The following is a 27,785-nucleotide window of genomic DNA, read 5'->3' as shown; positions in this document are numbered from 1 at the left end:
TGAGAGAAGTGTTTACGACATCCAGTTGGAACTTGAGGTAAATTCAATAAGAGGACGATTTTAATTTTCTTTGTGTGTTTTGATTTGTTTTTCTGTTTGTGTGCTTTAGTTTGTTACCCCGGTGAAGTGGCGGATAACGGTACTCCATGACAATCAAGTCGGTTACTTCAGTTTCCCATAATAACTGACATTCTGAGGCGAAAGTATGGACAAAAACGAGATTCTAGCGAAGCTTCACAAGCGATTCCCTTCACTTCCTCAGAATGCCCTCTTTACGATCTATAAAGCTCGGTCCGAACGCATGCAATTACTCATGAAGAATAACATACCTGCTGACATCCGTTGGTTAATCGAGGCTAAAGTACGATCGGCAGGTGAGTTACCTCCAAAATTTATTGCATTCATGCCTGGTTGTGGTAAAGGAAATTATGCAAGAAAACGAAGAGCTCGAAGAATTTCTGTTGCTTGTCATAAGTGTGCCAGAATGAGTTGCGATAGAAACCCATGTTCTTTAGGAATTGTGTCTGATAACAGGGAAGATAAGATTCAATTCATTAGGGATGGCTTGAATAAGGAGTCATTGGATGATATCCTTTTGTCTCTTGAAACGCATCCCAGTGGATATGTGCAAGGAGCGATTCTCCGGTTATGGCCATTATTCCAGAAAGAGCATGCACGATATAGTCTCGGGAATCTGACTATAAACGACCCTGTTTGTCAGTTTATAAGAAAACTGGATGGGAAGCCGATCCTCGACCCATAGAGGGCGTTCAAGCCGTTTCTGGACGTAAAACCAGAGGAAGATGTGAGCCACAGTCGCAACTACCTGTAAATATCCTTTTACTTTACTGTTGTTTTATTTTACTGTTGTTTTATCGTTTGTATTATTGTCTTTAATAATTTTATTACTGCTTGCTTTTTCCTTTTTACTGTTTCCTTTTTGACTCGCGAGCCACGTGCTTTACGCGTTATTTGACACTGACATGTTACCTCCTTCACAGCTGTGATCCATTGTCACCAAGATTCTTAAATGTGATTTATCTTTTGTCAAGCACTCACAAATTGTTTTTGAGAAGTATCACAATGGCAGCTACTCCCAATAGACAATTCAAGAACATTTGTGTGCTTTCTGGATTTACCTATGGCAAACATAAAGAGTTCGTGGAGGCAGCCATAGATCTTGGTCGAAGCATAGCAGCGAGAAAATTACACTTGGTGTATGGAGGAGGCAACCGAGGATTATCAAAAATGGTCTCAGAAGCAGCTTTTATCAGAGGAAGTCAAGTGTTAGGCATCATCCCAAGAGTCCTAAAACCATTGGGCAGTTCGTCTGACTCATCAACTGGAGAAGAGTTAGTCGTCTCAGGTATGCAAGAAAGAATAACTGAAATGCTTAATCATGCTGATGCTTTTATTTTCCTTCCAGTAGATCTTGCAACACTAGAGGCACTTATGACACTAGCATCTTGGGCCCATCTACACATTCACCAGAAACCCATCGGTTTGTTAAATGTCAATAACTTTTATGATGACTTTATCGCATTTCTTAACCATGCAATAAAAAACTATTTCATTCCTTCTAATGTGAAAAAACTCTTTATTTGTGCTCACACTGCTAATGAGCTACTTGATATGTTACAAGCTTATAAACCGGAGCCAGACCCCTGGACCTTTGTGTTGGAGCGACCAAATAATGATGGTAACAGTAGCCGCAGTAAGAAGTACAAATTAGATTTAACTCTCCGCCTGTAAATATTTTCTTCTGTGTTGCACCACCCAGGTGATGTCTTCTAAACTCTACTTCTTTCCTTTAAAACATTGAGGACAATGTTTCGTTCTGGTTGGGGGGAGGGAATAGTCGACAATTGTGGAATCTTGGTTAAGTTTTTACTGATTTTTTGTTGTAGAAACTAACTGTTGCTAACGTTTTGTGTTGAAGATGACTGAATATGGAGTGTAGTTACTCTAGAAACGCATCTTCATTGTTTTAAAAAAAAAAAATCGTTTTCTTCCTCTTTCTCCTTTATAAATATATAGTTTCAAATTTTTGAGTCGAAGATGGCTGAATATGGAGTGTAGTGCCTCTAGAAACGCATCTTCTTAGTTTAAAAAAAAAAAATCTTTTTCTAATTAATTTTTCTACATCATTTTCACATTTCTGCATGCATATTTTCCTTTCATGTTTAGAATAGGTTGGGGGGTAGAATGTTGTTTAAAAAAAAAATTGTGTTATTTGTTTTAACATTGGATGACATGATTAATTTCAAATTTTAGTATTTGTATTATCTTTGGTCTTAAGTGATGTTACACTATGTTTGCTACTTTACATGTTGATGTCGGAGACAAATATGAGTTGCTTGAAGGAATGAACATGTCATAAATAAGTGCCAAGTGAGTTGTTGAGCCTATCATTTTCTTGGAGAGTAACCCTTTTGCCCATTCTCTATACAGCTTAGCAGTTTATTATTTTATACACGATCTCTAGATTTCTTTTGAGTTAACCCTTTAAAAAAAATGGTAAAATAAAAAAAAAATGTGTGTTGCTACATTGGGAGGCCCATCTAACTAGTAGATATGGATAATTATTTAGAGCCCTAAAAGACGATGGAAATGCCATCTTTGATCCGTTTGAGCCTTTCTAGCCATCCCTTTTATTAAATATCCATAGTTACCCCTTTTGAGCCTTTAAAAAAAAAATTAAAAAAAAAAAAGAAAAAACTTTTTCTTTGTCAACTTATCATCTTGACCCACTCCGATTTGGAGTATTACCCGATGTCTTATAAGTTCCATCACCTATTTATGTTTGAGAAAATGTAAATAATTATGTTGTTCAGTGAAGTTATGCCAAATAAAAGCAAAAAAAAACAAAAAAAAAAACAAAAGTTGTTGTTTCAAAAGAATAAAAATAACAACAATAGGTGAAATACACCTTGCAACTTCAAAAAAAAAAAAAAAAAATCTCTGCATTTTTCTCAAACATACACTTTGTTTCCTTATTTCATTTCTTTGTTAGCCATATCCCTAGCCTACGTTACGTCCTAATAAAAGTCCTTCTTGATTTTAGGGAACTATAGTTTGAAGTAGAAGCTAGTTATATGGGCTAAAAAGATGTAGTGATGCATAATAATAAAAAAAAAAGAGAAAAAAAAAAGAGATAAACAAAGTGGGTTGACTAACATTTTATTTGACTTGAGATCGTATTATTTCTAAGCTGAGGGCATATTTATTTCATCTTGGTGAGAGCATGTGATATCATTTCTTTATTATTTTCTCTCTCAATTACCATTCATTGGAGTGACTATGGTTATTGGGTTTTAATTTCTTTGTGAGTGTCACTACTTCCAGTGAGATTTTGGGGTTTGACATGTCATTCTTGAAAGTAGCTATAACAAAGTCTATTGGGCTAATTCATGTGGATGGTTGATGTGGGTGTGATGTGGGTGTGATGTTGCTTTAGACTGGAGATAATGCTTATACTTTTATTTGATTGCTATCATTAATCTGATTGAATAAACACGAGTGTTTCTAAAAAAAAAAAAATCATTTTGAATTTGAATTTTGTTTTCGCTTTATTTGCTAGGGACTAGCAATAAGCTGGTTGGGGGGTGTGTTGAGTGTTAGAAAATGTATATTTATAAAGGAGAAAATCGTCATTTTACACTACAAGTTTTACTAACACCTTTACTTTTATGAATTTAACCTTCTTTCGATTTAATTCCGTGTGTTTTATTTTAATTAAGTATTTTATGTATTTTAGGGGCATTATAGTCATTTCACAATAAAGGAGAGATCAGACGGCAAAACGGACATCACTTTTGAACTCAGGACGGTCGAAAACCTTAGGAGGAGCATAAAAGGAAAAATGGCACTATTCACATGTACGGTACTATTCACGTGTACGGTACTGTCTACGTTACTGTTCACGACACTGTTCACATAGACGGATCGATGACGTGGCATTGACCGATGATGTGGCATTGACTGATGAGGTGTCACGATCCTGTTGGACTAAAATTCTTATGTACTGTTGATGGTGACGTGGCAGCATATCAGTGGACGAAAAATCTCGCGTACGGTGCATGCATCACACATGATTATTTTCAACTAAACCGCGTTACTGTTCATCCGGGTCAAACCGCGTTACTGTTCATCCGGGTCAAACCGTGTTACTGTTCATCCGTGTGGTCAAACCGTGGACTGTTGACTGATGACGTGGCGCAATCCTAAGCGTCCAAACTGTTTTTAATCTGATGGCCATGATTTACTCCATGTATCTATAAAAAGGGGGCTTCCCCCCCCCCCTAATTTGATATCTCTGAATTCATTTTTGGGATCCATTTTCTGTAATTCCTTCTCCATCTTGTATTTTCTTTGTATTTTAATAAATTCTCATTTTGCCCCTAATTCAATTATGAGTAGCTAATTTCCTTTCAAGCTTGGGTTGAAGGTGAAGTCTCAACATGTGTCATGGGCTTTATTTGGTAAATTTATTTTCTTTTCCCCTCTAGTTTTTGTGGATGATTTGACTTATCGTCGACAAATAATACTGATCTTGTCTAGATACCGCCTTGGTTACACCGGCTCTCTAGTATAATGTTATTATTATTTGGCACGATAAGCCCTTAGCACCATATTGATTAGAGCGTGGTTCATGAGGTGTGGATTCCTCCCTCATGATTTAATTGGTATTAATAAGGAATATTTAGCTCATGATGCATGTTGATACGGATCCAGATACCCAAGTACGTCAATTTAATCGATTTTCTCTACAATTTATTCTCGCCATTGAAATTCCAATTTTAGCATATTTTAAATCACTTCCACCACAATTCCAATTACCCATTTGCAAAATTAATTCTATACACAATTAAAATCCACCTCCTCGTGGGATCGACACTCGTCACCATTAATCTATTCTACAATAGATTCGTGCGCTTGCGAGTACATTAAAATTTGCACAACAACTGGTTCTGCTCGTATCGTGTCAATTTTGTGAGTTTGACATAAGGAATTCCTTGGAGTTAAAACTCTTTTCTTGGTCCACTACTCTATTTATTCAAATCTGTTACCAGAAAAGATGAAGAATCAGTACCACAACAAACTCATTTTGAAGCGAGTTCACCTTTAAGCGGACTCAAATACAGCTCATTTAATATTCGTGTCAAAATATTAAAATTGAAACACTACATAAAAAATAAATGAGTGATCTAATACACTCATTTAATAATCATGTAATTGTATCACCTAATATAATACAACTTAATAACTCGCTTAATACCTATTTAATATTATTGACATCAAATCTTGTAAAATAAGAATGAAATGAGCTATTATTTAAATAATAAAGATGAAATTGATTATTACATCAAACCTTAGAAGTGAAAAAGGTATTTTTCCCATAAAAGTTGACACAATTATTATATGAGTTTGATTTGGTCAACATGATTTTTTTTTTATTTTGTCGAGTAAGGGTTTAATTTCTTGACTCATTTACTTGATTAATGATATAATTATTAAACAGTTAACCAAAACTAATTCATGTTGGCAGAATCTAAATTATACTTGTGTTTTCAATTTAAAATTAATTTACAAAATCTTTCTTCAAAACACTCTTCGGTCAATTTATTGTTAGTATACTATATAATTCATTGAAAACAAAATTAAATTTTCAAATAAGGATATACAAACTATTTTAAAATAAAACTCTCAAATGTAATTAAAAAATATCTGCCTTTGGGTGTAAATTTAAAATATAAGGATAACTTAATGACTAAACAATAATAACACTAAATAATATGTAAAATATATATCTAAGACAAAATTAAAAAAGAAAAACATAGATTTCACAAGCACTAGAATGAGTTTTTTTTTTTTAATCCTTTAGTTTGTCCTTCATTTTAATATGATCAAGATAAATAAATAAATAATCAATTATACTGTTATTCTATAAAAAATGAACACACACTCCTTTATTTAGTTTTAAAAATACACACTAAATACATAAAAACACATATTTACAAATATTATAGAATAGAGCATACTACATTAGAGTGTATGGTTTTTTTTTTTTTTGTCTTTTAGCTTATCATTAACCTTAATAGGGATAACGATTCTTAATTTTAAAAAATTATTATTCAAAAATTTAATTGACTTCATTAAAAATATTTAATGAATGCACATACACACAAATATATTGCATGTTTTTTAGTGTTATTTTTGTTTTATTAAGTTATATGTGAACTTTAAATATATATAGAAATTTAGATATTATTTATTTTTCTTGAGATTTTTATTTTAAAATAGTTTGTATTTATTTAACTAAAAATTTTATTTTGTCCTCAGTTAATTATAAAGTAAACTAATTATAAATTTACAAAAGACCATTTTGTCTATTGTTTGAAAAAGAATGATGAAATAGGCTATTATTTAAAAAAATAAAGATGTAATGAACTATTACATCGGGTCAGCTACAATACCTTTGGGGTTTGGTACCCATTTTTTGTCTTTTTCAAATCTACCGTTGGATTTAACGTAAGACTTGGATAATGGCTGAGATGTAATTATTGGGTTATTAACATCAAAGACCCTTATTGTTCATGTAAAATAAAAAAAATCAAAAGTTTTGAAATTATGACATATAAGTCAATAATATTCTCTCTTTTTTTTTTAACTCTATTGAACTAAGTTTCTAATTAAATGATTTTTTCTTACATTTATTAATATTTATTTAAATTAATAATTTATTAGTTAATAAATTAACTACTTTATTATATAGTTAAACTATGTATATTATGTACTAACCATAATTAATGATAAGTATAAATATGATCTTTTTTTTAATTTAACATAATGGCAACTAATTTCCTCTCACCTATGTGAATAAGGTTCAAAACCCATAATTTTTTCTTTCAACACAAGAGATTTTATTATCTCAAGTAGATGAAATATACAAAATACAAAAATAAATTTAATTTCACATTCTATATAGTTAATTTTTTTTGTAACATAATATTTATTAAACATACTATCAATTATTTAATGATTTAGTAAAAATATGTTAATTTACTAATAATAATAAAGTGTTAGTTTATGAACTTGTAAAATCTTTTTTTTAACAATGAGTTTTTGTCCTTAAAATAAAAAATAATAATTTAATTGCACACTTAAATAAATTGGTGTTTGTTACTCCACCCCAACTATTTAAATAGTCATTAACTGATCTAAGAAAAGGGTAAAAAATTTCTAAACAATTACTCTATTTGAAAATAATCTAAAAATACGTATTTTCTATTCTTTCTTCTTTCTTCTTTCTTGCTAACATCACACATGGATAACAATAGAGATGTCAATTTAACACATATCTATCAATTAAAATAGAAGTCAATTAATATAATTAATTGAATAATTAATTGTGTCATGAATGAGTTATCATATTAGGAGTTTTAAAACCAAACCCAATAAAATTATTAATCTAGTTAACAGCTAGAAAGAGCAAACAAATCCATTCAAGTTGGATGTCTAAGTATCTGATCCAAATAGATTGGATAATATCCATCTAAAATACTCCGGATTTGGTTTATTCAATATCCATCCATGAACTTGAATATTAATAATATTTAAGTGTATGAGACTAAAATTGAGTATTATATTTAATATTTTAAGTTTTGTAAATCAAATGAAAAATCAAAATAATATTGCTAAAAATTATTGCACCATCAATGACAACAATAACGGTATCATCACTAAGAAATAGAAGTGAGTAAACAAAAAAAAAAAAAAACTATCAACGTATTCAAAATTCTCTGATCAATGTAATGGTGGCAATGTTGATGGATAACTAGATATGCCGGCGATAGATGAGCCTTCCAATGCAAACAACTATAATAAGACCTTATGATTAGATGACGTTTTAACACAGGGGGGAAGCAATACTAGATTTCGTTCTAGCATACGTCTTGAAAACTCAAGAAAGAAACTCTCACCAAAGAGAATATATTTCAATTAAGAAAAAATTAAATTTTATTAATGAGAAGCTTGTGTCTGTTATCATAAATTAAGAATAACAAGCCTATATATATAATAGTAGCTAACTTAAACATTATCTTTTTCAAATAAGAGAAATAATCTAAAATCCTAATTAGATTAGAATTACAAATATGACTCAAGTAAGCTTAATAAAATAAGATAAATTCTAATAAAATACTAAATACTAAATTGACCCAAATATTATAATTCCTAGTAAATTTCTAATTTATTCATTTTTTTATAAGTTTGTTTGGTTTTTGGTTTTTTTTTTTAAAGAACATAAAATTATAGGTAATAGTATAAGTATAGAAAAGTAAAGGGGAAAAATTATAAATAGGCAAAAGTTGGTGTCGCCAACGACGGCCGTCGAAAAATTGGCCTAGGATAGGTGGATTTGGAAGATTTGATGGTGCTGAGTGTGATGCTGGTGGTGGTTTGTCTCAAATAGTTGTGATTTGACCGAAAAGTTGAGTTAAATTTGCGGGTGGAGGTTGGTTTCGGTTTCCGGCGATTCGACCGGGGGTTGGCAGCGTGAGTGGGTTGAAAAGAAAGAGCTGATGATGGTGGACGAATGGGTGGTGGTGGAGGCCGTGAATCGCGGCGAATTGCAACGAATGGAGAGGCGGATTTTCGTGGTGGTTCAGCGGCTGTTTTGGCTAGTTTCCCGTGGCTACGGTGACGGGATGGTGGTGTTATGGGTTGGGTGTGTGCGCTTTCGGATGGGAGAGAGGATCGACCGAAAAGAAGAGAAACCGGTGGCGGCAACACCATGTGTGGCGGATGTGATGGCGGCTTCGGGTTTTGCTAGGTTTTTTTTTTTTTTTTTTTAACTTGATGGAACTAATGTATGGAGTTGGTGGTCAAGAATGCTCTGCCTGGTACAAAAAAAAGCTCTAATATCATTTATGTCTTGAAAACTTAAAAAGCTCTAACATCATTTATGTCTTGAAATTTTTTTTAAAAAAAAAAAAGCTCTCAGCAAAGAGAAGATATCTCAATTGTGAAAAAATTGAATATTATTAATGAGAAACTTGTGTCTGTTATTATAAATTAAGAATAACAAGCTTGTATATATAATAATAGCTAACTTAATCCTAATCTTTCTTAAATAAGAAAAATAATCTAAAATCTTAATTAGATTAGAATTACAAATATGACTCAAGTAAGCTTAATAAAATAAGATAAATCTTAATAAAATACTAAATTCTAAATTGACCCAAATATTATAATTTCTAATAAATTCTAATTTATTTTATTTAATATGCTTCCTACATCACGTTTTAAGGTTCATTGTCTTTAACAACCAAATTGAGGGTCTCTAAATTAATAATAAAAAAAAGGTGGTAGTGTAATGTAACTCCTTGTGTTTTTGTGGTATAGTTATTGTTGCAGCTATTTTAGAAGGAGCATGCAACTTTATATATCAGCATTTGCTAGCATTGAGACTATCTTTATGTAGATCATCTAATTTCAAGGCTAATGGAACCCTTCATATCCCCTTTCGATTAATAATGTCATTGCACTTGAAGAAACAATGGTTATTAGTGATTGTCTATATTTTTTAATACAAATATCTTTTTATAATTAATTAAAAAATAAATAATAAAAAATTTTATTTTATTATTCTGTTTCTATATGGAAAATAATTTTAATTACCTTTTAATTAAAATGGGTGAGAAAAATGATGTCATTGATGGTGCAAAATGGATGAGAAAAATGATGTTATGTAGATGTAGGACTAATGCGTAAAACTTTAAAAAATTTTAGCATTTTTATTTTTATAACAAATAGCAGGACATTATTATAATTGACCTTGAAAAAGACAAAAGAGAGGGGTACCAAACGCATGTTGCAAGATAGCTTTGCCCCTATTACATCAAACCTCATGAATAAAAAGAGCTTTTTTTTAGTAAAAAGCTTTTTTCTAATGTTTTTTACTCAAACTCATTTATTCTTACCAAAATTTCAAATTTTATCCGCTCTAATTATGATTGGGGCTAGCACGTGTACGTCTGTTATTGCACGTGACTATTGCTACATATTTATTATTTAAACAATGTATAAGCCTTGCGAGTTTAAAGGAAAAAGAACAGATTCCTTCTGGGAGACAAGTAGTGTGAAATTTTCCGATTGATTCTCCCGGGAACCAAACACAGAGAAAGAGATGAGAGGAGTAAGAAAGCAAGGGAACTACACGAACCCGTGTTTGACGATGCATCAACCATGGGCTTCACTCCTCGTTTACGGGATCAAGCGCGTTGAAGGCAGGTCTTGGCCTGCTCCTCTTCGAGGTATATAAATATAATTTGCTCTCATACTCTTAATAATTAATTAAGTAATTAATTATTTAATTGTTGTTAAGACTTGTTTAAATAGTAGCGGCATTAAATAATTAATTTATATTGTCTTTGTGACTGTGAAGGCCGTCTATGGATTCATGCTGCTAGCAAGATTCCCGAAGAAGCTACCATCAAAGCAATGGAAGAATTTTACAGGGAAATTTATGCAGTCAATGGGATCACTGATCTTCAGTTTCCCCAACATTATCCAGTTTCAAGACTTTTAGGTACTCGTTATTTTGCTAATTTTTTCTTCATGTTACAAATTTACAAATATTCGAGAATAAACGTAGGTAGGCTTCAGACTTCGAGCCACAGCTGCTGCAAAATAAAATGTGAAAAATTTGGATGAAAATAAACAGTTTTGATGAAAATAGTAAAGATATTGAGTTTTTCATCACGGTCGCCAAGTGGTGAATTCACGCCCTCGTTGTTCGAGCTCCTGAGGCTCCATTCCTTGGCAGATTTTTAGAATTTTAGTGATTTTTTTAGTCAAATGACTGTGGGAATCACTTTAACTTCTAAGCTATCTGCAAGTTTACCAAACACTTTTAGACCCGCGGCTTGCCAAACTGCTAAGTCAAACGGATTCTTAGTTGTCACCTAATTATCGTATTGATGCCACTAGCTTTGCAAAAGATGTGAAAATTAACAATATCTGGTCTTAAACAAAGCTTTGAAGCTCAGATTCAAGTTTGACTTGAATTTGGTGGACTATTGGGTCCACTTAGCTGCTTTTCATTTTCATTGATAATCTCACACAAGCTTTCACTCTCTATGTTGTGTTATGTGTGTATCCTTCTGATGGTCTATATGCAAAAGTCACGGTAAGTCAGGACATTGCTTGCAGAGAGAAATTGGATGGCGTATGAGGTGAGGGGAAATGTGTAATGAAGTTGTTTTACCAAATTATTGAAGTTCTTTCCAATTTCAAGTGAGAGACGGTCCTGAGTGTTTTATGGCTCCTCTTACTATTAAGCTAGAATGGAAATCACGTTGGAGAAATTATAGAGACAATAGTATTGCTTTTTTTTTTTTTTCTCCAATTTTTGACATATCTAAATATGTAGGGTGTGTTGAAGTAGTCGGCTGCGTTCGCTGCGAAGAACTAGCAAGCTGGGAAGTGGTACCTGAAGGGGTTAGCTATTTACTCCCCTGATCATTTTGTTCCCTATATTATCAACTTAATAATGTACAATGAGTATGCTGACTAATTTATACCAATTTTGTGGGACAGGTGAGGTTAGAAGCACAAACAGATTTTTGCTGGCTTTGTGAAAATCCTCAAGTGAGTGCTTTCACCCTGCTATAGATTACCATTTGATGAACATTGAACTTTTGATGAATCGTTTCTGACTCAAACAAATGCAGAAACTATTAGTTCCATTTGAAATGCGAGGGTATCAGGGTGTTTATAACTTGGAAAAGAAGGTACATGAGATGCAAAAATTTGGTGCCTGTGTCTCTTGCATTTTGTTTAAACAGGGACTGACTTCTATTCCTGTCACAGGTGTATGAAGCTGCTGTTAGGGGTCTTACCCCTGTTAAAGGTCCACTGCCTGTGAAGTTTCCACTTCCAGATGCACAAGATCCTTTTTCTTTGAAGCCAGGATCTATGTCTACAAATTTCCCCGAAAATAAATCAACTGCAGTGGAGAAATCATCCACTCTCAATGCAGCCATCGCTGGTGCACGAGCAGCAGCAACACAGTTCAATAAAAAGAACCAAGATCTCCTCACTAATGTTATGCAAGATGAAAAACCTTATGCCTTAAGAAGTGGATCAAAGAAAAAATCTTCAGATGGTGATGCTTTTAACCAGGGAACTTCAGCATTGGCTGAGAACGGAGAAAGGAATCTCATCGAGCATGAGGAAAGCAGTAGCCACGATCAACCCCGTGGACAGTTGAAACAGGATCCTGGAGCACCGTCCAGAGTATGTAGCTTTTCCTATTTGTCTATCATTTTTCTAATCTTTGTTTGGTTATTTGGGAAAACTCGTTCATTTGAGCAAAAACACACATATATGAGATTAAAACCCAAAAAAAAAAAAAAATTGGAATAGACATGGTGATTCCTTAACATGGATTTTATGTGGCAGTGAGTTCAACAACCTTTTAGTCCATCAAAGTATCTAACATCAATCCAATTTGATTCAGATCATTATTGATGCTGATCTCACATTTTAGGTCCTGTAGCCTTGATCCCTATGTGGGTTATCTAAGTTCTTGAAAATGTGCTCTGTCTCTACTAAAAACCTCATAGGATTTATCAGAACAATTGTAGGACCTCCATGCATGATGGAACAACTGGATGATTGCAACTGCTCCAGAACTCTTCTTCTAAACATATGGAAGGATTCCTATTTTATTCAATAATCTTTCAAGGCTGCTTTGTTTCATGCCATATGAACTTTTGCAAAGCAAATAGCTATTCTACTGTGAATTGAAGCAAAATTGTAGTACTTCACCTGGTGTTGTAAGTGTATAATGCTTGATTAGCCTATTGGTTATATCTTAGAATAACTGGTATGTGTGGGTTATGTACGTTATTTTTTTAATGTAATATATATGTTGTTTTTGAATCATGTTTTGCATTCTACATTTAATGTTTGCTATGTGGAGTGTTTAATAGTTGCTAAACATAGCATACGGTATTTCTTGCATAACTGAACTAATATCAATGATCAAGGGTATGTACACTCTCACCAAGTGGTATCTCTTTAACTATGAAGTTGGTTGGACAATCTTGCTATATGAATTGCATTATATGATGTATCTGTTTGTGACATTTTAGATTTTTGCTGCGGCGGTGAAAGGACTGAAGCCATCGTGAGGTTGTTCCATCGGCTCTTCGGAGTAGTGTACATTATTGTATCTGTAATATTAGTTTTAGTGGCACCCAGCAGTTACCATTTTCATTTCCAGATTGTACCATTTAGCGCGTCTTGAATAGCAATCAAGACTAAATCTGGTTCATATTTTGTTTTCTTTTATATCTCATGCTAGTGGTGTCCTTGTTGTATCAAGTATTCTTTATTTTTATTTTTTTGTTGGTTGACTGTAATGCAATTGTATGGAATAAATTGTAAGAAACGTAGAAACTTGTAAAAATTTGAGAATGTATTTGTGAACTTATCTTTGATTGATCGAATAATTTCGACTATTTGGAAATGCTGACAGACTGTCATCACATGTTGATGGAACATGCTGGAAATGGCTTTAGAAGAAACAAAGATATAGTTTTAACTTTTTGTCACGGATATATAGAATCTGTAGTCACACCATTCGCCAATGATAAGGACGCTGAGCTTTCCCACATCCTATTGCAACAACTTGTTTGTCAATTTGTGATTACTATAAACTTTAAAAACTGCCCATTATTTGATTTACCTGCCTAAATCATTTTTTTTAAGTCCCTATTTCTTTAAGATTTAAAATTTAAGCGATTAATTAAATAAAACTATTTAAAACCACTCAATGAAATCTTTAGAGGCTGTTAAAAATGATTTTATCTTATCATGACAAGCCTATGTGGGTTATGTGTTGTCAAGTTATCAAGTTACATAAATTGATGGATTCATAACAAGATTATAGCCCAAGCATAACATTATACAGTCATAGACATGTTACAATGAAACGACAATTAGTGTTTTCTAATTCTAAATTCATGTACCACTACTAAAAGCTGTAGCTTAATAATAATGCTTCATTCGATGATCCAATTTCGCTGTTGTGTTATGGCATAAATAACTAACTAACAATATCTATTCGAAATAAAGAAATGATAGTAAAAAAAAAAAAGGACAAATTGAAGCATAAGAAATAATATGGACATTTTATGAGTCTTGTCTTATTAGTTGGCAAATAGCCAAAATGGAGACTAAATTTTTTTGTTTGCGTTTTATATACTCCCAACAAAATATCAACCCTAGCTTAATTTATTCACAAAACTGTTTACTATTTTAATTATTTAAACGGTTTAGAAGAACAGTTTAATCCATGTAAGTAATTCTTTTAACTAAAAATTATATAGATTAGTGTGTGTGTGTGTGTGTAATATAGGATTTAAACCCAATAAAATTAGCATCATATTTTTTATTATTATTATTTCAAGTACGGAAAACACCGCATTTGGCTTTTTGCATAACATAAAAATAATTTTTTTAAATAAACCTAATAAATGATATTGTGGCAATAAATATTAAGATTGTTTTGTGAATTGGGTTCCGCATTGTTTTCGTAGAAAAGAATCTAATCATAATTAATTAAGGAGAGATTAAGGTAGAAATATTTTCATGCAAAGTAAAATTAAAACAAAAACGGCATTTAAATATTAAAAGGATCTGCTGATTTTAAGGCGGTAACGTAGGCATGCTTTCATGATTACATCCAGCTTTCCACCGCGTGCAAAAGATGGAGGTGAAAGATTGCTGGAATCATGTGCGAAGGAATAATTTCATCGAGATCCCCTGAATCTGTAATAATATCAGAACAAGATATAAGGATATTATATTTATAAACTAAGAATTGATTGGTGCATTTGAATCCACTCTTTCTTTGAGATAATCAAGTTACGTGGTGTCAAATATTAAACATTATCTACTTACTACCCATCGACCTTGTTATATATCTTTTTCATGTTGAATTAAAAAAATTATTATGTGTTTATTATATATATATATATATATATATGAAAATGACGTTACATTAATAAAAAAAAAAGATAGTTAAAATTTGATAAATTTAGCTTTCAAACAGAGGAAAAAAAGATGGTTAATACTAATATTAATTTAAAAGATTCTATAATATACATAATCTATATATAATATCCAAAACTAATTATTTATATTTGTATGTAGACTATCATCTTGTTTTATAGATTATATCGAGAGTAAAGATAATTAAAAACATTAAAAATATTAGCGTAGGTTCGAGAATTTAAGGTTTAACAGCTTAAACTCATGGTTAGATGGTTGTGCTCGAAATATTTCATTAAACTTAAACAACTGGAGTTCAAAATTTCAATTTGAATAATCTATTTTTAAGTTAAATTTAAGAGTATTTCCATGCAATCCATCTAAATTGCAATATATATAAACCTTTTGAATCCTTCTATCATTATGATAAATTTCAGGGGTTTCATTGCAATCAATCCATTCTTTAGCCACATGGCTTCAACAGGGAACAAAAGATTACCAGCATCGGCAAGCACAATAAGCAATACCAGTTACCCGCAGGTCCACCGCCTCCTTTCTCTCTCATCCCAAAAAGATCAAAAAAATTAATAACAAATGACTTCACTTTTCACATGCACATGTCATGAACAACTCTGCTAGTCAAAATACTTCCAAATCCCGAAGGAAACCGAAACAAGACAACACAACAAAACATTTTTCATTAAACAAAAAACACATCACTTGTGGTGTAATGAAAAAAGAATGGAAAGTGGGTAACACCCTTTTAACATATCAAACTCCATTAGGCAGTAAGGGCCACTGCACCCCAACTTTGTCAATTTCTTGTAATAAAAAACTAAAAATTAAAAAAGGAAAAACAGAAAAAATATTCTTTCCTTTCTGTGTTACTTCAAACCATTCTTCAGATAACCTCTAGTTTCTTCTTTCTTTGTTGTTTGTGTTCGTTCCAATGGCTACTCTTGGTGATATTGGGGTGTCTGCATTGATCAACATACTATCTGCTTTTGCATTTTTGTTGGCTTTTGCTTTGCTGAGAATTCAACCCATCAATGACAGAATTTACTTTCCCAAGTGGTACATCAATGGGGCTAGAAGCAGCCCCAGGAGGTCTAGGAACTTTGTGGGCAAGTTCGTTAATTTGGAATTCAAGACGTATCTTACTTTCTTGAACTGGATGCCTCAGGCTTTGAAGATGACTGAGTCTGAGATTATCAATCATGCTGGCCTCGACTCTGCTGTTTTCTTGAGAATTTACACTCTTGGGTACTCTCTTTATCTCTCTCTTTTCCTGCATTTGTTATAATTCGATTCTCATTGCCTTTTCACTTTTTGGGTGTCTTCTCTTTTTGTTAACAAAATTTAATTTTTCAACTTTTTTAGCAGCTTAAAACACTGTGGGAAACTTAATTTTCTTACTCTGTTTTAGTACGTTTTTGGTCTGGATATTGGTTGATTCTTCACAAAATTGAAGAACTTTTTGATAACCTTCAGTATGCATCCTAGCAAGTGTACAATTGTTCATGCTATTTAATGCAATATGGGTATAATATTATTACTTCTGCTGCTTTTGTACTCTGGAATGGGTTTAATTGGAAACCTCTGCTGAATCTTTGTGTTGTGATAGTTTGTCCTCCTATGCATTATGGACAACCTCTGTTCCCTCTATTATTTATTTCCTTTAATCTGTAGGGTTTCAAGTGCTCCGTTTTACCTTTGTAACCAAAAAGAAAAAAAATTATAACTTGGAATGATTAAAGTCATGCTAAAAGTTGGGTGCGATGTCTTTGTTTTAATCCACTGTTCAGTTTGCTGTTTCTTTCTCCTATTACTATGTGTATCCTCTTTAATTTTTTATGAGCGCTTATTAGATGATGTGTACTTATAATCTTGGAGGATGGATTTAAAACCCCCTAAAAAAAAATCATCAAAGGATGCTTTCTACTAAAGTGTTGTCTCACCTGGTGGCTATGTTAGTTAGCAAATTTTATTGTAAATTGGAATTGCTAAACTAGCCAGTTCTATAGAACCTGAGGATGAGACGGCACAAATACTCCCTATGAGTACATTGGTCAATCTGGTTGTGGCTTCCATGTCTACTATTTCTGTTTGCATTTCCTTTTAGTGGGAGCATTAATTCAAATTGGAGCTAAATTTAGTTGAGGAATGAGTTTAAAAGTGAATTTACAGGACCTGAATCAAGTGTTGGCCCATTCTTGACAATTTTTTATATTGTCTATTACATTGTAAACTTGGCTGTTACTCTGTAACTTAAGAGTAACCTGAGGCTTTAATTGTCATTGTTCGTTGTTATAATTAGTCTTTTCTGTTTGGTCTGACAGCCTCAAGATTTTTGTACCAATGACAATAGTGGCGCTCCTTGTCCTTATTCCGGTCAATGTATCAAGTGGAACGCTATTCTTTTTGAGGAAAGAATTGGTTGTGAGTGATATTGACAAGCTTTCAATATCTAATGTTCGCCCTAAATCCATAAGGTAACTTTGATTCTCCCAAATCAAACATAATTGTACAGTATGTAGAACCAAAATTTATTTACCTGATGCGTTATTATCATTTACTCTTACAATCTGAACTTGTCAAATCACCATTTTGTGGAAGAAAAACTCTTCTTGTTCACACGTTTCTAGTTTAAAATGCGGGAACAATATTGTTTTATGCTGGTATCATTTTCCTTGCCATTTAAGTTTCAATAAATTATTGCTGTATACCATATCAATTTTCTAAAGAAGCATTATGTTTGAATTTCAGATTTTTTGTCCATATAGGATTGGAATACCTGTTCACCATATGGATTTGTTTCATGCTTTACAAAGAATATGATATCGTAGCATCAATGAGGCTGCGCTTCTTGGCTTCACAAGCAAGGCGTGCAGAACAGTTCACAGTGAGTTGACCTATTGCTTCCTAATTGACCCAAGAAGAGCTTTTAATGCATGCTAGAAATCAAGATCCAACTGTCATATGATTGTTCATCATGTATGTTTGACAGTCAAAATTGCACGTTGTTGTTTTCATATCCTTAGAGATCTTATTATGCATCTATGATCTGCATTTTGGAAGTTTGTACCTTTTGGAGTTTAACCTTTTAATACATTTAGGCAAATGGATGCCAAATAAGGATCTAGGATTTTCACTCTTAGACTTACCGGCAAATTGTTAGTTACCAGCGGTGGAAAAGGTAGCCTACTCTGTTAACGTTTCCATTTGCTCGAGCTAAAGTGTTTTCTAAGTTTATAATGTTCAAATTTTATAGTCAGCTACTACGTTCAATGCTTTTTTCTCTTTTTATTTTGTGTACAATCGAATGGAAGTTTTATTAAAGAAATAGGTTCTACATATTTTCAGTTTTGGTTATGATTGTATCTGAGTAGTAATGTCCAAACATTCTCTTCAAACTGAAATCTATTTAGTGTTTATCACAATAATTTTTGACAAGTGCTTTAAAGTGTCTGGATTGTTTATTTCCTTGCAGGTGGTGGTCAGGAATGTTCCACATGTTTCTGGTCAATCGTTATCAGAAACTATAGACCATTTCTTTCAAACAAATCATCCTGATCATTATCTTTGTCACCAGGTTATAGAACTTTCATTAAGTTCCTTTCTTATTGAAATGATTTCTCATTAAAAGTCCTTTTATTAGTTTCTTTCATATTAAAATGATTTGTCTTGTCTTCATTCATGATGGGATTCTTTCTTGCTTCAGGCTGTCTACAATGCAAACAAATTTGCCAAGTTGGTGAGAAAGAGAGAGAGGCTTCGGAATTGGTTGGACTATAACCAACTAAAGTTTGAGAGACATCCAGAGAAGAAGCCAACTACAAAGGTAGTAATTTTATAAACATGATGGTACAGTCACTTGGATATAACTTGTATAATTCCTTGGGCTGTTTGATAACCCTAAGCTACCAATCGATTTGTTAGTACTTATTAGTTTTGATGCTTCAAATGCTTCTCATTTTCAGATGGGATTTTTGGGCCTTTGGGGCAAAAAAGTTGATGCAATTGACTACTACAAGCACCAAATGAAGGAGCTTGAGAGAAGAGTAAGTTATTACTTCTATTTTGTCTACAACTACTCAATTTTCTTGATCTTATACATGGATCACTTGAAGGAAAACTCTGAAATAAATGAAAATCTGAAAATTTCATTGAATTTTAGTTTAATCAACTCTGTGCAACACATAGCTTCTTGCCCCCATGTTTTGGTTCACTAGTACTAATAGAGGTATGTTGTTCATTTGTACCCATTCAGATGTCAGTGGAGCGGCAAAAAATTCTGAAAGACTCAAAATCTATTCTTCCAGTTGCTTTTGTTTCATTTAAATCACGTTGGGGGGCTGCTGTTTGTGCACAGACACAACAATGCAAGAATCCCACTCTATGGTTAACAAATTGGGCTCCAGAACCTCGTGATATTTATTGGAGAAATTTGGCTATACCGTTTGTTTCATTAACCATCCGGAAATTTATAATATCAGTCTCCGTGTTTGCCTTAGTTTTTTTCTATATGATACCCATTGCTTTTGTGCAATCTCTTGCAAATCTGGAGGGGCTTGAAAGAGTTGCTCCAGTCCTCAGGCCAGTAATAGAATTGTAAGTAAACTAATCTTAATCCTAATTTTCTATTACATTTTTCTTTTTTTTTGTGAAAGATTAACTTGCTGATGTGAAAACGTTTCTTGTGCTAATTTCATTAAAGGCTGTATTATGGTGGTATGGCTTTTTCATATGTTACACCTTCATAGTGGCTATATAGATAATGTGTCTTTGATTTTTTTTTTCCTGTTAATTGAAAAAAAAAAAGACAAATAACTGCCACTATTTTGCAGGAAATTCATCAAATCATTCCTTCAGGGTTTTGTTCCTGGTCTTGCTCTTAAAATCTTTTTGTACATACTTCCTACAATTTTGATGATCATGTCAAAGATTGAAGGACATATAGCTTTATCAAATTTGGAACGGAGGACGTCAGCTAAGTACTATTATTTTATGTTGGTGAACGTCTTCTTGGGAAGTATTGCAACTGGAACAGCATTCGAGCAATTGGACTCTTTCCTTCATCAATCACCCACCCAGTAACGTTTTATATTCCATGTTTGAAAATTTATGTTACATATTATGCTGTTGTATGTTGATATAACAGTTTCCTCAACTTCCACGGTAGGTTAAAGGAATGATCAATTGTTTTAAGTTAGTCCTATACAGGAAATTAAATTGAGAGTTGCTTCGTCATACTTGATGTATTGCATAAGCATGGGGGAATTATTGGCATATGAGAGATAACTAATTCATGAGAGTATGAGAAATTTTAGTCGGCTTTTGATTTTTCCTTCATATGAACAAATTGTATCATTTTTGGATTTCTTTGTAATGTAAAGTCGCAATGTCGTATAGAGCTTTATTACACACCTAGTGGTTTTAGTAGAACGCAAAGTTTATCTGATGTCATTTACGCAATATTATTCTTGACTAAATAAATATAAGCATATTTTATTTGTTTTCTTTTTTGTAAAACTTCAGCTATTATGCTTCTTTAGCAGTTTAAATGTGTGTTAATTTTCTTTTTTCCTTTTGCAGGATTCCAAGAACCATTGGGGTGTCCATACCAATGAAGGCCACATTCTTTATTACATATATAATGGTTGATGGATGGGCTGGCATTGCTAGTGAGATTCTCCGACTGAAGCCATTGGTCATCTTTCATCTCAAGAACCTGTTTCTGGTCAAGACAGAGAGAGACAGAGAAAAGGCTATGGATCCTGGTAGCGTGGATTTCCCTGAAACCATCCCCAGTCTCCAACTTTACTTTCTTTTGGGGATTGTGTATGCCGTGATTACACCAATCCTTCTTCCTTTTATGCTAGTGTTCTTTGGCTTAGCATACTTGGTTTATCGTCACCAGGTCAGTTTATTCGCTTATTATTTTTGTTTAGAAGATGTATATTGGTTGTCTGACTTGTGCTCATGAATTTCTTGAAGCATGTTATTCACAATGTATATAAATTGAACAGAACAATTGGAATGTCTTAAGCTTAATGATCTAGCATTCTTTACAACCAAATATTAGTTATAATACCCAATACAGAACTCAGAATATCAATCCTAAATTTAAGGTTGTCTGCAATTAATCAATATGGAAAATAATTTAAAGAAATCTTTTGTTGTCATCAAGCACAATATATGTTTGTAGGATTGTTTCCTGCATTATGTAATTGCTTTGTATAAAAGGTGAATTTGTAAGCATTGTTCTACATACAACATTGAAATGCTACCCCAATTGTGCAGATAATCAATGTCTACAATCAACAATATGAGAGTGCTGGTGCATTCTGGCCGCATGTTCATAGCCGCATAATAGCAAGCTTATTGCTATCTCAACTGCTGTTGTTGGGTCTGCTGAGTACAAAAGAGGCTGCTAATTCCACTCCATTTCTTGTTGTATTGCCAATATTGACATTAGCATTCCACAAGTACTGCAAAAGTCGCTTTGAACCTGCATTTAGAAAGTACCCAATTGAGGTAAGCTCCATGCTTTAAAATCGGTTGATTAATGCCAAACAAATCTTTCTGATAACTGCTCTTATAAGATACCCAGTGGTTGTCCTGATTACATTATTCACTTCTGCATAGCACATTTCATTGTTACTCCATGTTCAGCACCCAGCTTTTTCTTTTGGCAGATGTCTTGAGCCCTAGTCGTAAAGTTGGCCATATCCTGTATTTAGTTTCAAGTTTTCCTGTTAGCCTTAAAGTATAAAGGAAATTTTAACGTTAAAATTCCAACTTAGTTGTGCAGGTTATGAGAAGTAGGAAAGATTAAAATTTTGCATTTTTACATCCCCGATTTTAAGAGCTACTTACAGATTTAACATCCACACTGTTTGCCTAAGTTACAAAAATCTTCTGATTCTGAAAGCATAGGTGAACATGATTATGCCTATCAATGACTTTATGTTCCTCTATTTTCTTCTTCAGGAGGCAATGGCTAAAGACAGACTGGATCGAACTACAGAACCTGAAATAAACTTAAAGGCATACTTGGCAGATGCATACCTGCATCCGATTTTCCAGTCGTTTGAGGAAGAGGAATTGGTGGAGGTTAGAGTGGACAAACAACAAGTTCGCACTGCAAGCCCCATAACCAGCGAACTAAGTTCCCCTTCGCCATCCCAGCATGTTGATCATCCCACCTCCCGGCCTCAAAATGTTTATCGTCCCACTTCCCCTCAACATCATGTTTATCATCCCACTTCTCCTCCTCAGCATGCCTATAATCCCACCTACCCATCTGACTACATTTTTCCTCCATCATCGCCATCCCATTATGCCTATCATTATGAAAGTTAAGTCAATGTCGGAGGTGCTAATCTGCCAACAAGAATTCCTAACCAATCTAGTTTTTTTTTTTTTTTTCCCTGTTTCAATGTGAAGTTAATTAGGTTATGCTGTTAACTTAGAAGTTCCAACTTTTCTGGCTGGTGATCAATGCCATGGTGTTTGAAAATTATTTTACTCAATTTTGTTACTTTCCCATCATATTTGAAACAAAAGGCTGAAGGCTGTCTATCCGCAAACTGAAAATGAGATGCCATTTCTCTGTATATCAAATTAATTACAATACATATCTTATGGTAGCAGAAAGATAAACGAATTTGACCCTGACATATAGCATTGAGTTAACAATGCCTACAATCTAATTCATTCCTAAAGTTTAGAAGTTAAAAATTTCCTAAGTTCTCTCCGGAGGACCTTCCCAGCAGCAGACTTGGGTATCGACTTTGTAAAAACCACCCTCCTCACCTTTTTGTATGGAGCAACCTGCCGAAGAGAGAAACAGAGATTTGAATGCTTTATTAGTTTGCTCCTCATGTTTATTTAGTAAAACAATGAAAATTGTTTAGTCAAAAGAAACCCGTTGAGCAATATAGTCGATAACAGCAGCCTCAGTTAGTGTGCTTCCATCTCTTCTCACTACAAATGCCACCGGTATCTCCCCAAGCACTCTATCCATGGCTCTAAATTGTAGAAAATGAAGAGACTGGATGTAATCAATGAAATTGTAGAAAATGAAGAGACTGGATGTAATCAATGACAGAGAGTTTGGACACAGTATGCATTTCATAACATCTTCAAATGGTCTCTGCTCAATAATAAAATGTAGCATGCACTGATGCTTACCCAGTTACAGCAACATCAAGAATCTCAGGATGGCAAATCAGCACAGTTTCTAGATCAGCAGGAGAAATCTGCAGAAAAGTCACATTGTCAAGCAGGAATAGACTAATACAATTCCATCTCAAAATTACATTCACAAAATCGGCTTAGCTCAGCAATGACTCCGGGAATATCCGACATGTTAATGCACTCAGTTTATGTAATCTTGTCCGCCATATAAAATTTCAAAAACACGCCCCAATTCAAACACATAATTCACTCTTGATTATTTACATTATGCCATACAAATGCTTGGTGCAAAATAAAATTCCATGGATATAAAAATATTAGACCTGATAGCCATTGTATTTGATAACCTCCTTTAAGCGGTCAACTATATATAGGTATCCGTCTTCATCAAAATAAGCAATGTCTCCAGTATGCAGCCAACCTTCTTTATCAATAGTTGACATAGTTGCGTCAGCATTATTAATGTACTCTGTAGAGTAGGCGGAAAAGTTATCAAATTTCTACTTGCATTAGGAATTAAGAAGGCAGCCAAGACTTCAGCTGCAAGAAAACATAATGCAAACTAGCGATAACTATATTCACCATGTGAATATTTTATGATCTTAGAACATTATAGAAGTTATATCTTGATGATACACAACGTTTGAAATAGAAAAGCCTTCGTGATGGATAGGTTATTTGTAGCGCAGAAAGAAAGCATGGATAAGAATGAAATTCAGAAAAGGAAAATAGAACAGCACAAACTAGACACGAATATATATGTGAAGGTTTCAAACCATTGAAGCTGCCATGATGAAACTTTAAGCAACACAAACTAATAGTTCACAACCAAATTTAGGCCATGAAGAATAGCTGAAGCATTGCAAAAGTTCATCTTGAGGACAATAACTCACCATTAAAAACTCTTTTTTTTTTGTGGGGGGGGGGGGGTTGGGGAGAGGGAATCAAACTGGATAGCCTGCATGAAAGGTTTTAAAGTTCCTTTATTGAATTGGTATGGTTGTCAGATAAAATAACACAGGAGCTATCTAAGACAAAAATCTCAGAAAACCAATAGCGATGACAATTGTAAGTAATGTTCTGAAAAAATGGGGACAAGAAGGATCAGGCAATTTTATCAGAAAACTTGTAAGCACATCAAGTAGTAAAACTTTGTGAAAACCAAAGAAATATTTATCACCACCTTTCATGGTTCCAGGTCCTCGTAGCCAAAGTTCACCGGTAGAGCCAGGAGGCAAGAAGCAGCCATTAACCCAATCTACCACTTTCGCTTGCATGTTGGGAGCCAGAAGTCCAACTGAAAAGTATTTACTGAACTTTTTAGTATTGAAGCCTCGAGTTCCTACTGCAGTTGACTCAGTCATGCCATAACCCTGCAAACAAACATAATCACAACTAAATATTTCTGAATAATAAGATTCCAGCATCATCAACCCAAAAAATGAAAAAAAGAGGACTCATTTTACCTGAATAAAATCAACATGAGGAAAAGCCCCAACAAAGTCCTCAATGATCTTGCTATTTGCAGGAGCTGCCCCAGAAGAAACCTGCTTCAAACTCTTCAAGCTATTTCCACAAAGACCCTTTGCTGCTTTTGTCAACGCCATCAATATCGGTGGAACAACTGGAAAATGAGTAACTCCATATTTATCTATCACTTTTAACATCTCACTGGCTTCAAACCTCCTCATCACAACAACACTAGCCCCCAACGACAACAATCCTAAAGTAAAAAGTGAGAGCCCGTATATATGGAACATTGGTAGTACTGCTAAAAACACAGCCTCAGAACTCAAATACTCATACTGTGAAGCCTCAAACCTCACAAAAAGCTCAACCGCAGCTATAAAATTCCCATGGGTTAACACAGCACCTTTGCTTGCACCCGTGGTACCAGATGAATTCAAAATTGCAGCTGTATCTTGCTGCCTAATCACTGGTCTTTCAACTAAATCAAACTTTCCAGTAATGAGCTTATGAAAATCAGAAAATCTACCTTCTTTAAAATCATTAATAAGATTTTCAGGCACAGCAATAACAGGAGTAGTACCCCAGGACCTTAACTTATCAACATTTTCATATATAGTAAATGCAAGACTTATCTTGGTCTTACACAAAGTGACCTGTTTCTTGATTTCTGAAACACTAAGCAATGGATTCATTGGAATTACAATAGCACCCAAGTACAAAAGAGCCAAGAAAATGACAGGAAGGTAAATGGAATTGGGCAAAAGGAGCAAAACGGCATCACCTTGTGAAATGCCAAAGTGGTGGCGGAGACCAGAGGCCACAGACTGCACCAAAGGGAAGAGCTGCGGGTAAGAGATTGAGTACCCAGATAAGGAATCAACGAGAGCCGTGCGGCCATTGTGTTTGTGAGAGAAAATGAAGGAGACAACGTCAAGAAGTGAGTCATTCGCGGGAAGGTTAACAGAGGGATGCTTGCTGTGATAAATGCCTGTTTCGGGTAAATACCATTGGGAAGTGTTTATTCTTTCTGACGAAGATGTTTGTAAAAATTTCTCCATCATCTTGGGGTGTTTTGCGAAACAGACTCAAGAGTCTGCAGAATTGGTAATAATGATGGTGAGATACAACTGCAACGTGGACGCCATCTTCATATATAGAAAGCAAAACGGGCAACGAAGCGGCAGAGCTTTTCGTTTTGAAAATACCGACTTCGGGGATTTTTTTCCTTTCTTTTCTCTCCTGTTTGTGCACATACTTGCTATTTACATCCACGACACTGTTGTGGTTGAACAATTCTTTATACGTGAAGAATTCACTTGTACTCTTTATACGTATTATATATATACATATATTGGAAGCGCACAACGTTTAAATTCATTTTTTAACCTATTATTTTTCTTAAATTTAAATTTGTGTGACCAATCAAATAAAATTACTTAAAAAATACTCAACGACATCTTTAGGGTTTAATATATATATAATATTTTTATATACATAATAAAAAATATTATGTATAAATTTATATAGGAGGAAAAATTATGTAGGATGGTCGCCTAAGAATTTATTATGTGACAGATTTCATGTTTCATAGTGAAATTCATGATTTTTTTTTTAAATGTTATAATATCAACTAGATAAACATGTTTTTATCTTTTTAAAAACATATTCTTATCATTACACAACTAAATTCTTTTTCCTTTGAAGCACATCTCAAATAAGAGATTCTTTATCTAAATCCTCAAGTCGATTCCAAACTACTTATTTAAGTTCTTGCTTTCTTGTTGTTAGTGTAATTCTAATACGTGGAAAATTCATCAAAAGACTTATCAACCAAGCACATGCTGACAAAGTGCTCATAGCCCACACAAGTTTCTCTAATATCAACTTTACTTGTTAGTATACTTTCAAATCAGTATTTGCAATGAAAAATAATAATATCTAAGTTAAAAATAATTTTTTACCAATATTTTTTTAGAATAATAATATGAGGTATTGCGCCCTACCACACATAAATTTCTTTAGGGTAGGGTTATTTATACTCTAAATATTACTTTGAACATTCTATTACTCTGCATACTCATACACAAATTATAAAAAAATAAGTTTTGTAGTTTTATTTTATACACTCTTTAAAATTTCAAAAATATCCTTAAGCATTTTAAGTTGCTTAAGTTTATTTATTTAAAATACTAATTGTTTAGAGAATGAAATAAGGTGACCAAGATAAAGGTGTTTGCTCATACATTATCGTGTTCTCCTTAAAATAAAAGTGAGCAAATGGTTGAGCAGATCATCTCGACCAGATAATATGTGGTGACCTCGAGCATATCACCTCGACCAGGATGTTATTGGTCACCTCGACTAGAATAATATGTGGTGCCCTCGAGCACATCACCTTGACCAGAATAATATGTGGTGACCTCGAGCACATCACCTCGACTAGGATGTTATTGGTCACCTCGACCAAAAAGTTACCAGAAAGCATGATTCAGTCAAAATATTTTCTCCGAAATATTAGGGACCATATTCTTAGTGGGCTGAAAATTAATAGTTTTCTTGAGAATTCTAGGGGAGATGATAAAAACCGCTATAATTTCCTATAAAAACCTGAGGAAATGGACCTTTTTTCTCTCTTTCTCTCTCTCTCTCTCTAAGCAACTGAACCCATGGGACCTTTTTCTCTCTCTACCACAAAGAAATTTCTCTTTCGCCTGTGATTTCTTTAAGATTGATTATTTTGAATTCTTTTCCTTTAAATTTAGTTAAAAGCTTTTTGTTTAAAGCAATCATAATTAAGCCACATGAATTGTGGTATGAGTTTTTCCAAATAAGACCCGAATCGCTGACTTGAGCGTCGGAGGGTTCTCGCCAGAAAAACTTCCGGCACCTCCTGACTGTTGGTTGTGTTCACAGGCTCACAGGTTATCTGCTCATGGATCGTCTGCTCATGGGTTGTCTGCTCATGAATCGTCTGCTCATGGGTTATCTGCTCATGGATCGTCTGCTCACGGGTTATCTGCTCATAGATTGTCTGCTCATGAGTTCTCTGC

At 33.6% G+C, this 27,785-nt stretch overlaps 3 protein-coding genes across 3 annotated transcripts; 2 read left to right on the top strand and 1 right to left on the bottom strand.

The window, feature by feature from the left end:
* The first annotated feature begins 10,112 nt into the window (after positions 1 to 10,112).
* Positions 10,113 to 13,473, top strand: LOC18042082. The gene is made up of 7 exons (XM_006432587.2): positions 10,113 to 10,316; positions 10,448 to 10,591; positions 11,435 to 11,502; positions 11,602 to 11,652; positions 11,736 to 11,795; positions 11,875 to 12,300; positions 13,161 to 13,473. The coding sequence occupies exons 1-7, from the start codon at positions 10,190 to 10,192 to the stop codon at positions 13,197 to 13,199; spliced, it is 915 nt and encodes a 304-aa protein (XP_006432650.1). The 5' UTR covers positions 10,113 to 10,189; the 3' UTR covers positions 13,200 to 13,473.
* A 2,440-nt stretch (positions 13,474 to 15,913) lies between these two features.
* LOC18042328 (CSC1-like protein At1g32090) lies at positions 15,914 to 22,670 on the top strand. Its single transcript, XM_006432586.2, has 11 exons — positions 15,914 to 16,326; positions 17,403 to 17,555; positions 17,830 to 17,965; positions 18,554 to 18,655; positions 18,785 to 18,904; positions 19,044 to 19,124; positions 19,334 to 19,674; positions 19,911 to 20,156; positions 20,659 to 20,983; positions 21,367 to 21,600; positions 22,057 to 22,670. The coding sequence occupies exons 1-11, from the start codon at positions 16,013 to 16,015 to the stop codon at positions 22,426 to 22,428; spliced, it is 2,424 nt and encodes an 807-aa protein (XP_006432649.1). The 5' UTR covers positions 15,914 to 16,012; the 3' UTR covers positions 22,429 to 22,670.
* Positions 22,671 to 22,765: 95 nt separating this feature from the next.
* LOC18042327 (4-coumarate--CoA ligase-like 6) lies at positions 22,766 to 26,011 on the bottom strand. Its single transcript, XM_006432585.2, has 6 exons — positions 24,732 to 26,011; positions 24,449 to 24,638; positions 23,589 to 23,734; positions 23,260 to 23,327; positions 22,994 to 23,096; positions 22,766 to 22,899 (listed from the first exon to the last, which is right to left on the bottom strand). Exons 1-6 carry the CDS (start codon positions 25,794 to 25,796, stop codon positions 22,786 to 22,788), a joined length of 1,686 nt encoding a protein of 561 aa, XP_006432648.1. The 5' UTR covers positions 25,797 to 26,011; the 3' UTR covers positions 22,766 to 22,785.
* Positions 26,012 to 27,785: the final 1,774 nt, after the last annotated feature.

The sequence above is a fragment of the Citrus clementina genome, unplaced genomic scaffold (genome assembly GCF_000493195.1).
Source record: "Citrus clementina cultivar Clemenules unplaced genomic scaffold, Citrus_clementina_v1.0 scaffold_5, whole genome shotgun sequence".
Lineage (NCBI taxonomy): Eukaryota > Viridiplantae > Streptophyta > Magnoliopsida > Sapindales > Rutaceae > Citrus > Citrus x clementina.
Note: the sequence above shows the minus strand (reverse complement) of the source record. Positions and strands in the feature narration are given on the sequence as shown.

Coding starts and splice junctions, on each gene's coding strand:
- LOC18042082 (XM_006432587.2), top strand. CDS start 10,190: ATGAGAGGAGTAAGAAAGCAAGGGAACTACACGAACCCGTGTTTGACG. Junction 11,796..11,874: donor TTTATAACTTGGAAAAGAAG/GTACATGAGATG, acceptor TTCCTGTCACAG/GTGTATGAAGCTGCTGTTAG. Junction 12,301..13,160: donor ATCCTGGAGCACCGTCCAGA/GTATGTAGCTTT, acceptor GTGACATTTTAG/ATTTTTGCTGCGGCGGTGAA.
- LOC18042328 (XM_006432586.2), top strand. CDS start 16,013: ATGGCTACTCTTGGTGATATTGGGGTGTCTGCATTGATCAACATACTA. Junction 19,125..19,333: donor TGAAGGAGCTTGAGAGAAGA/GTAAGTTATTAC, acceptor GTACCCATTCAG/ATGTCAGTGGAGCGGCAAAA. Junction 20,984..21,366: donor ACTTGGTTTATCGTCACCAG/GTCAGTTTATTC, acceptor CCAATTGTGCAG/ATAATCAATGTCTACAATCA.
- LOC18042327 (XM_006432585.2), bottom strand. CDS start 25,796: ATGATGGAGAAATTTTTACAAACATCTTCGTCAGAAAGAATAAACACT. Junction 24,639..24,731: donor CTCATGTTGATTTTATTCAG/GTAAAATGAGTC, acceptor GTTTGTTTGCAG/GGTTATGGCATGACTGAGTC. Junction 23,328..23,588: donor TCAAATACAATGGCTATCAG/GTCTAATATTTT, acceptor ACTTTTCTGCAG/ATTTCTCCTGCTGATCTAGA.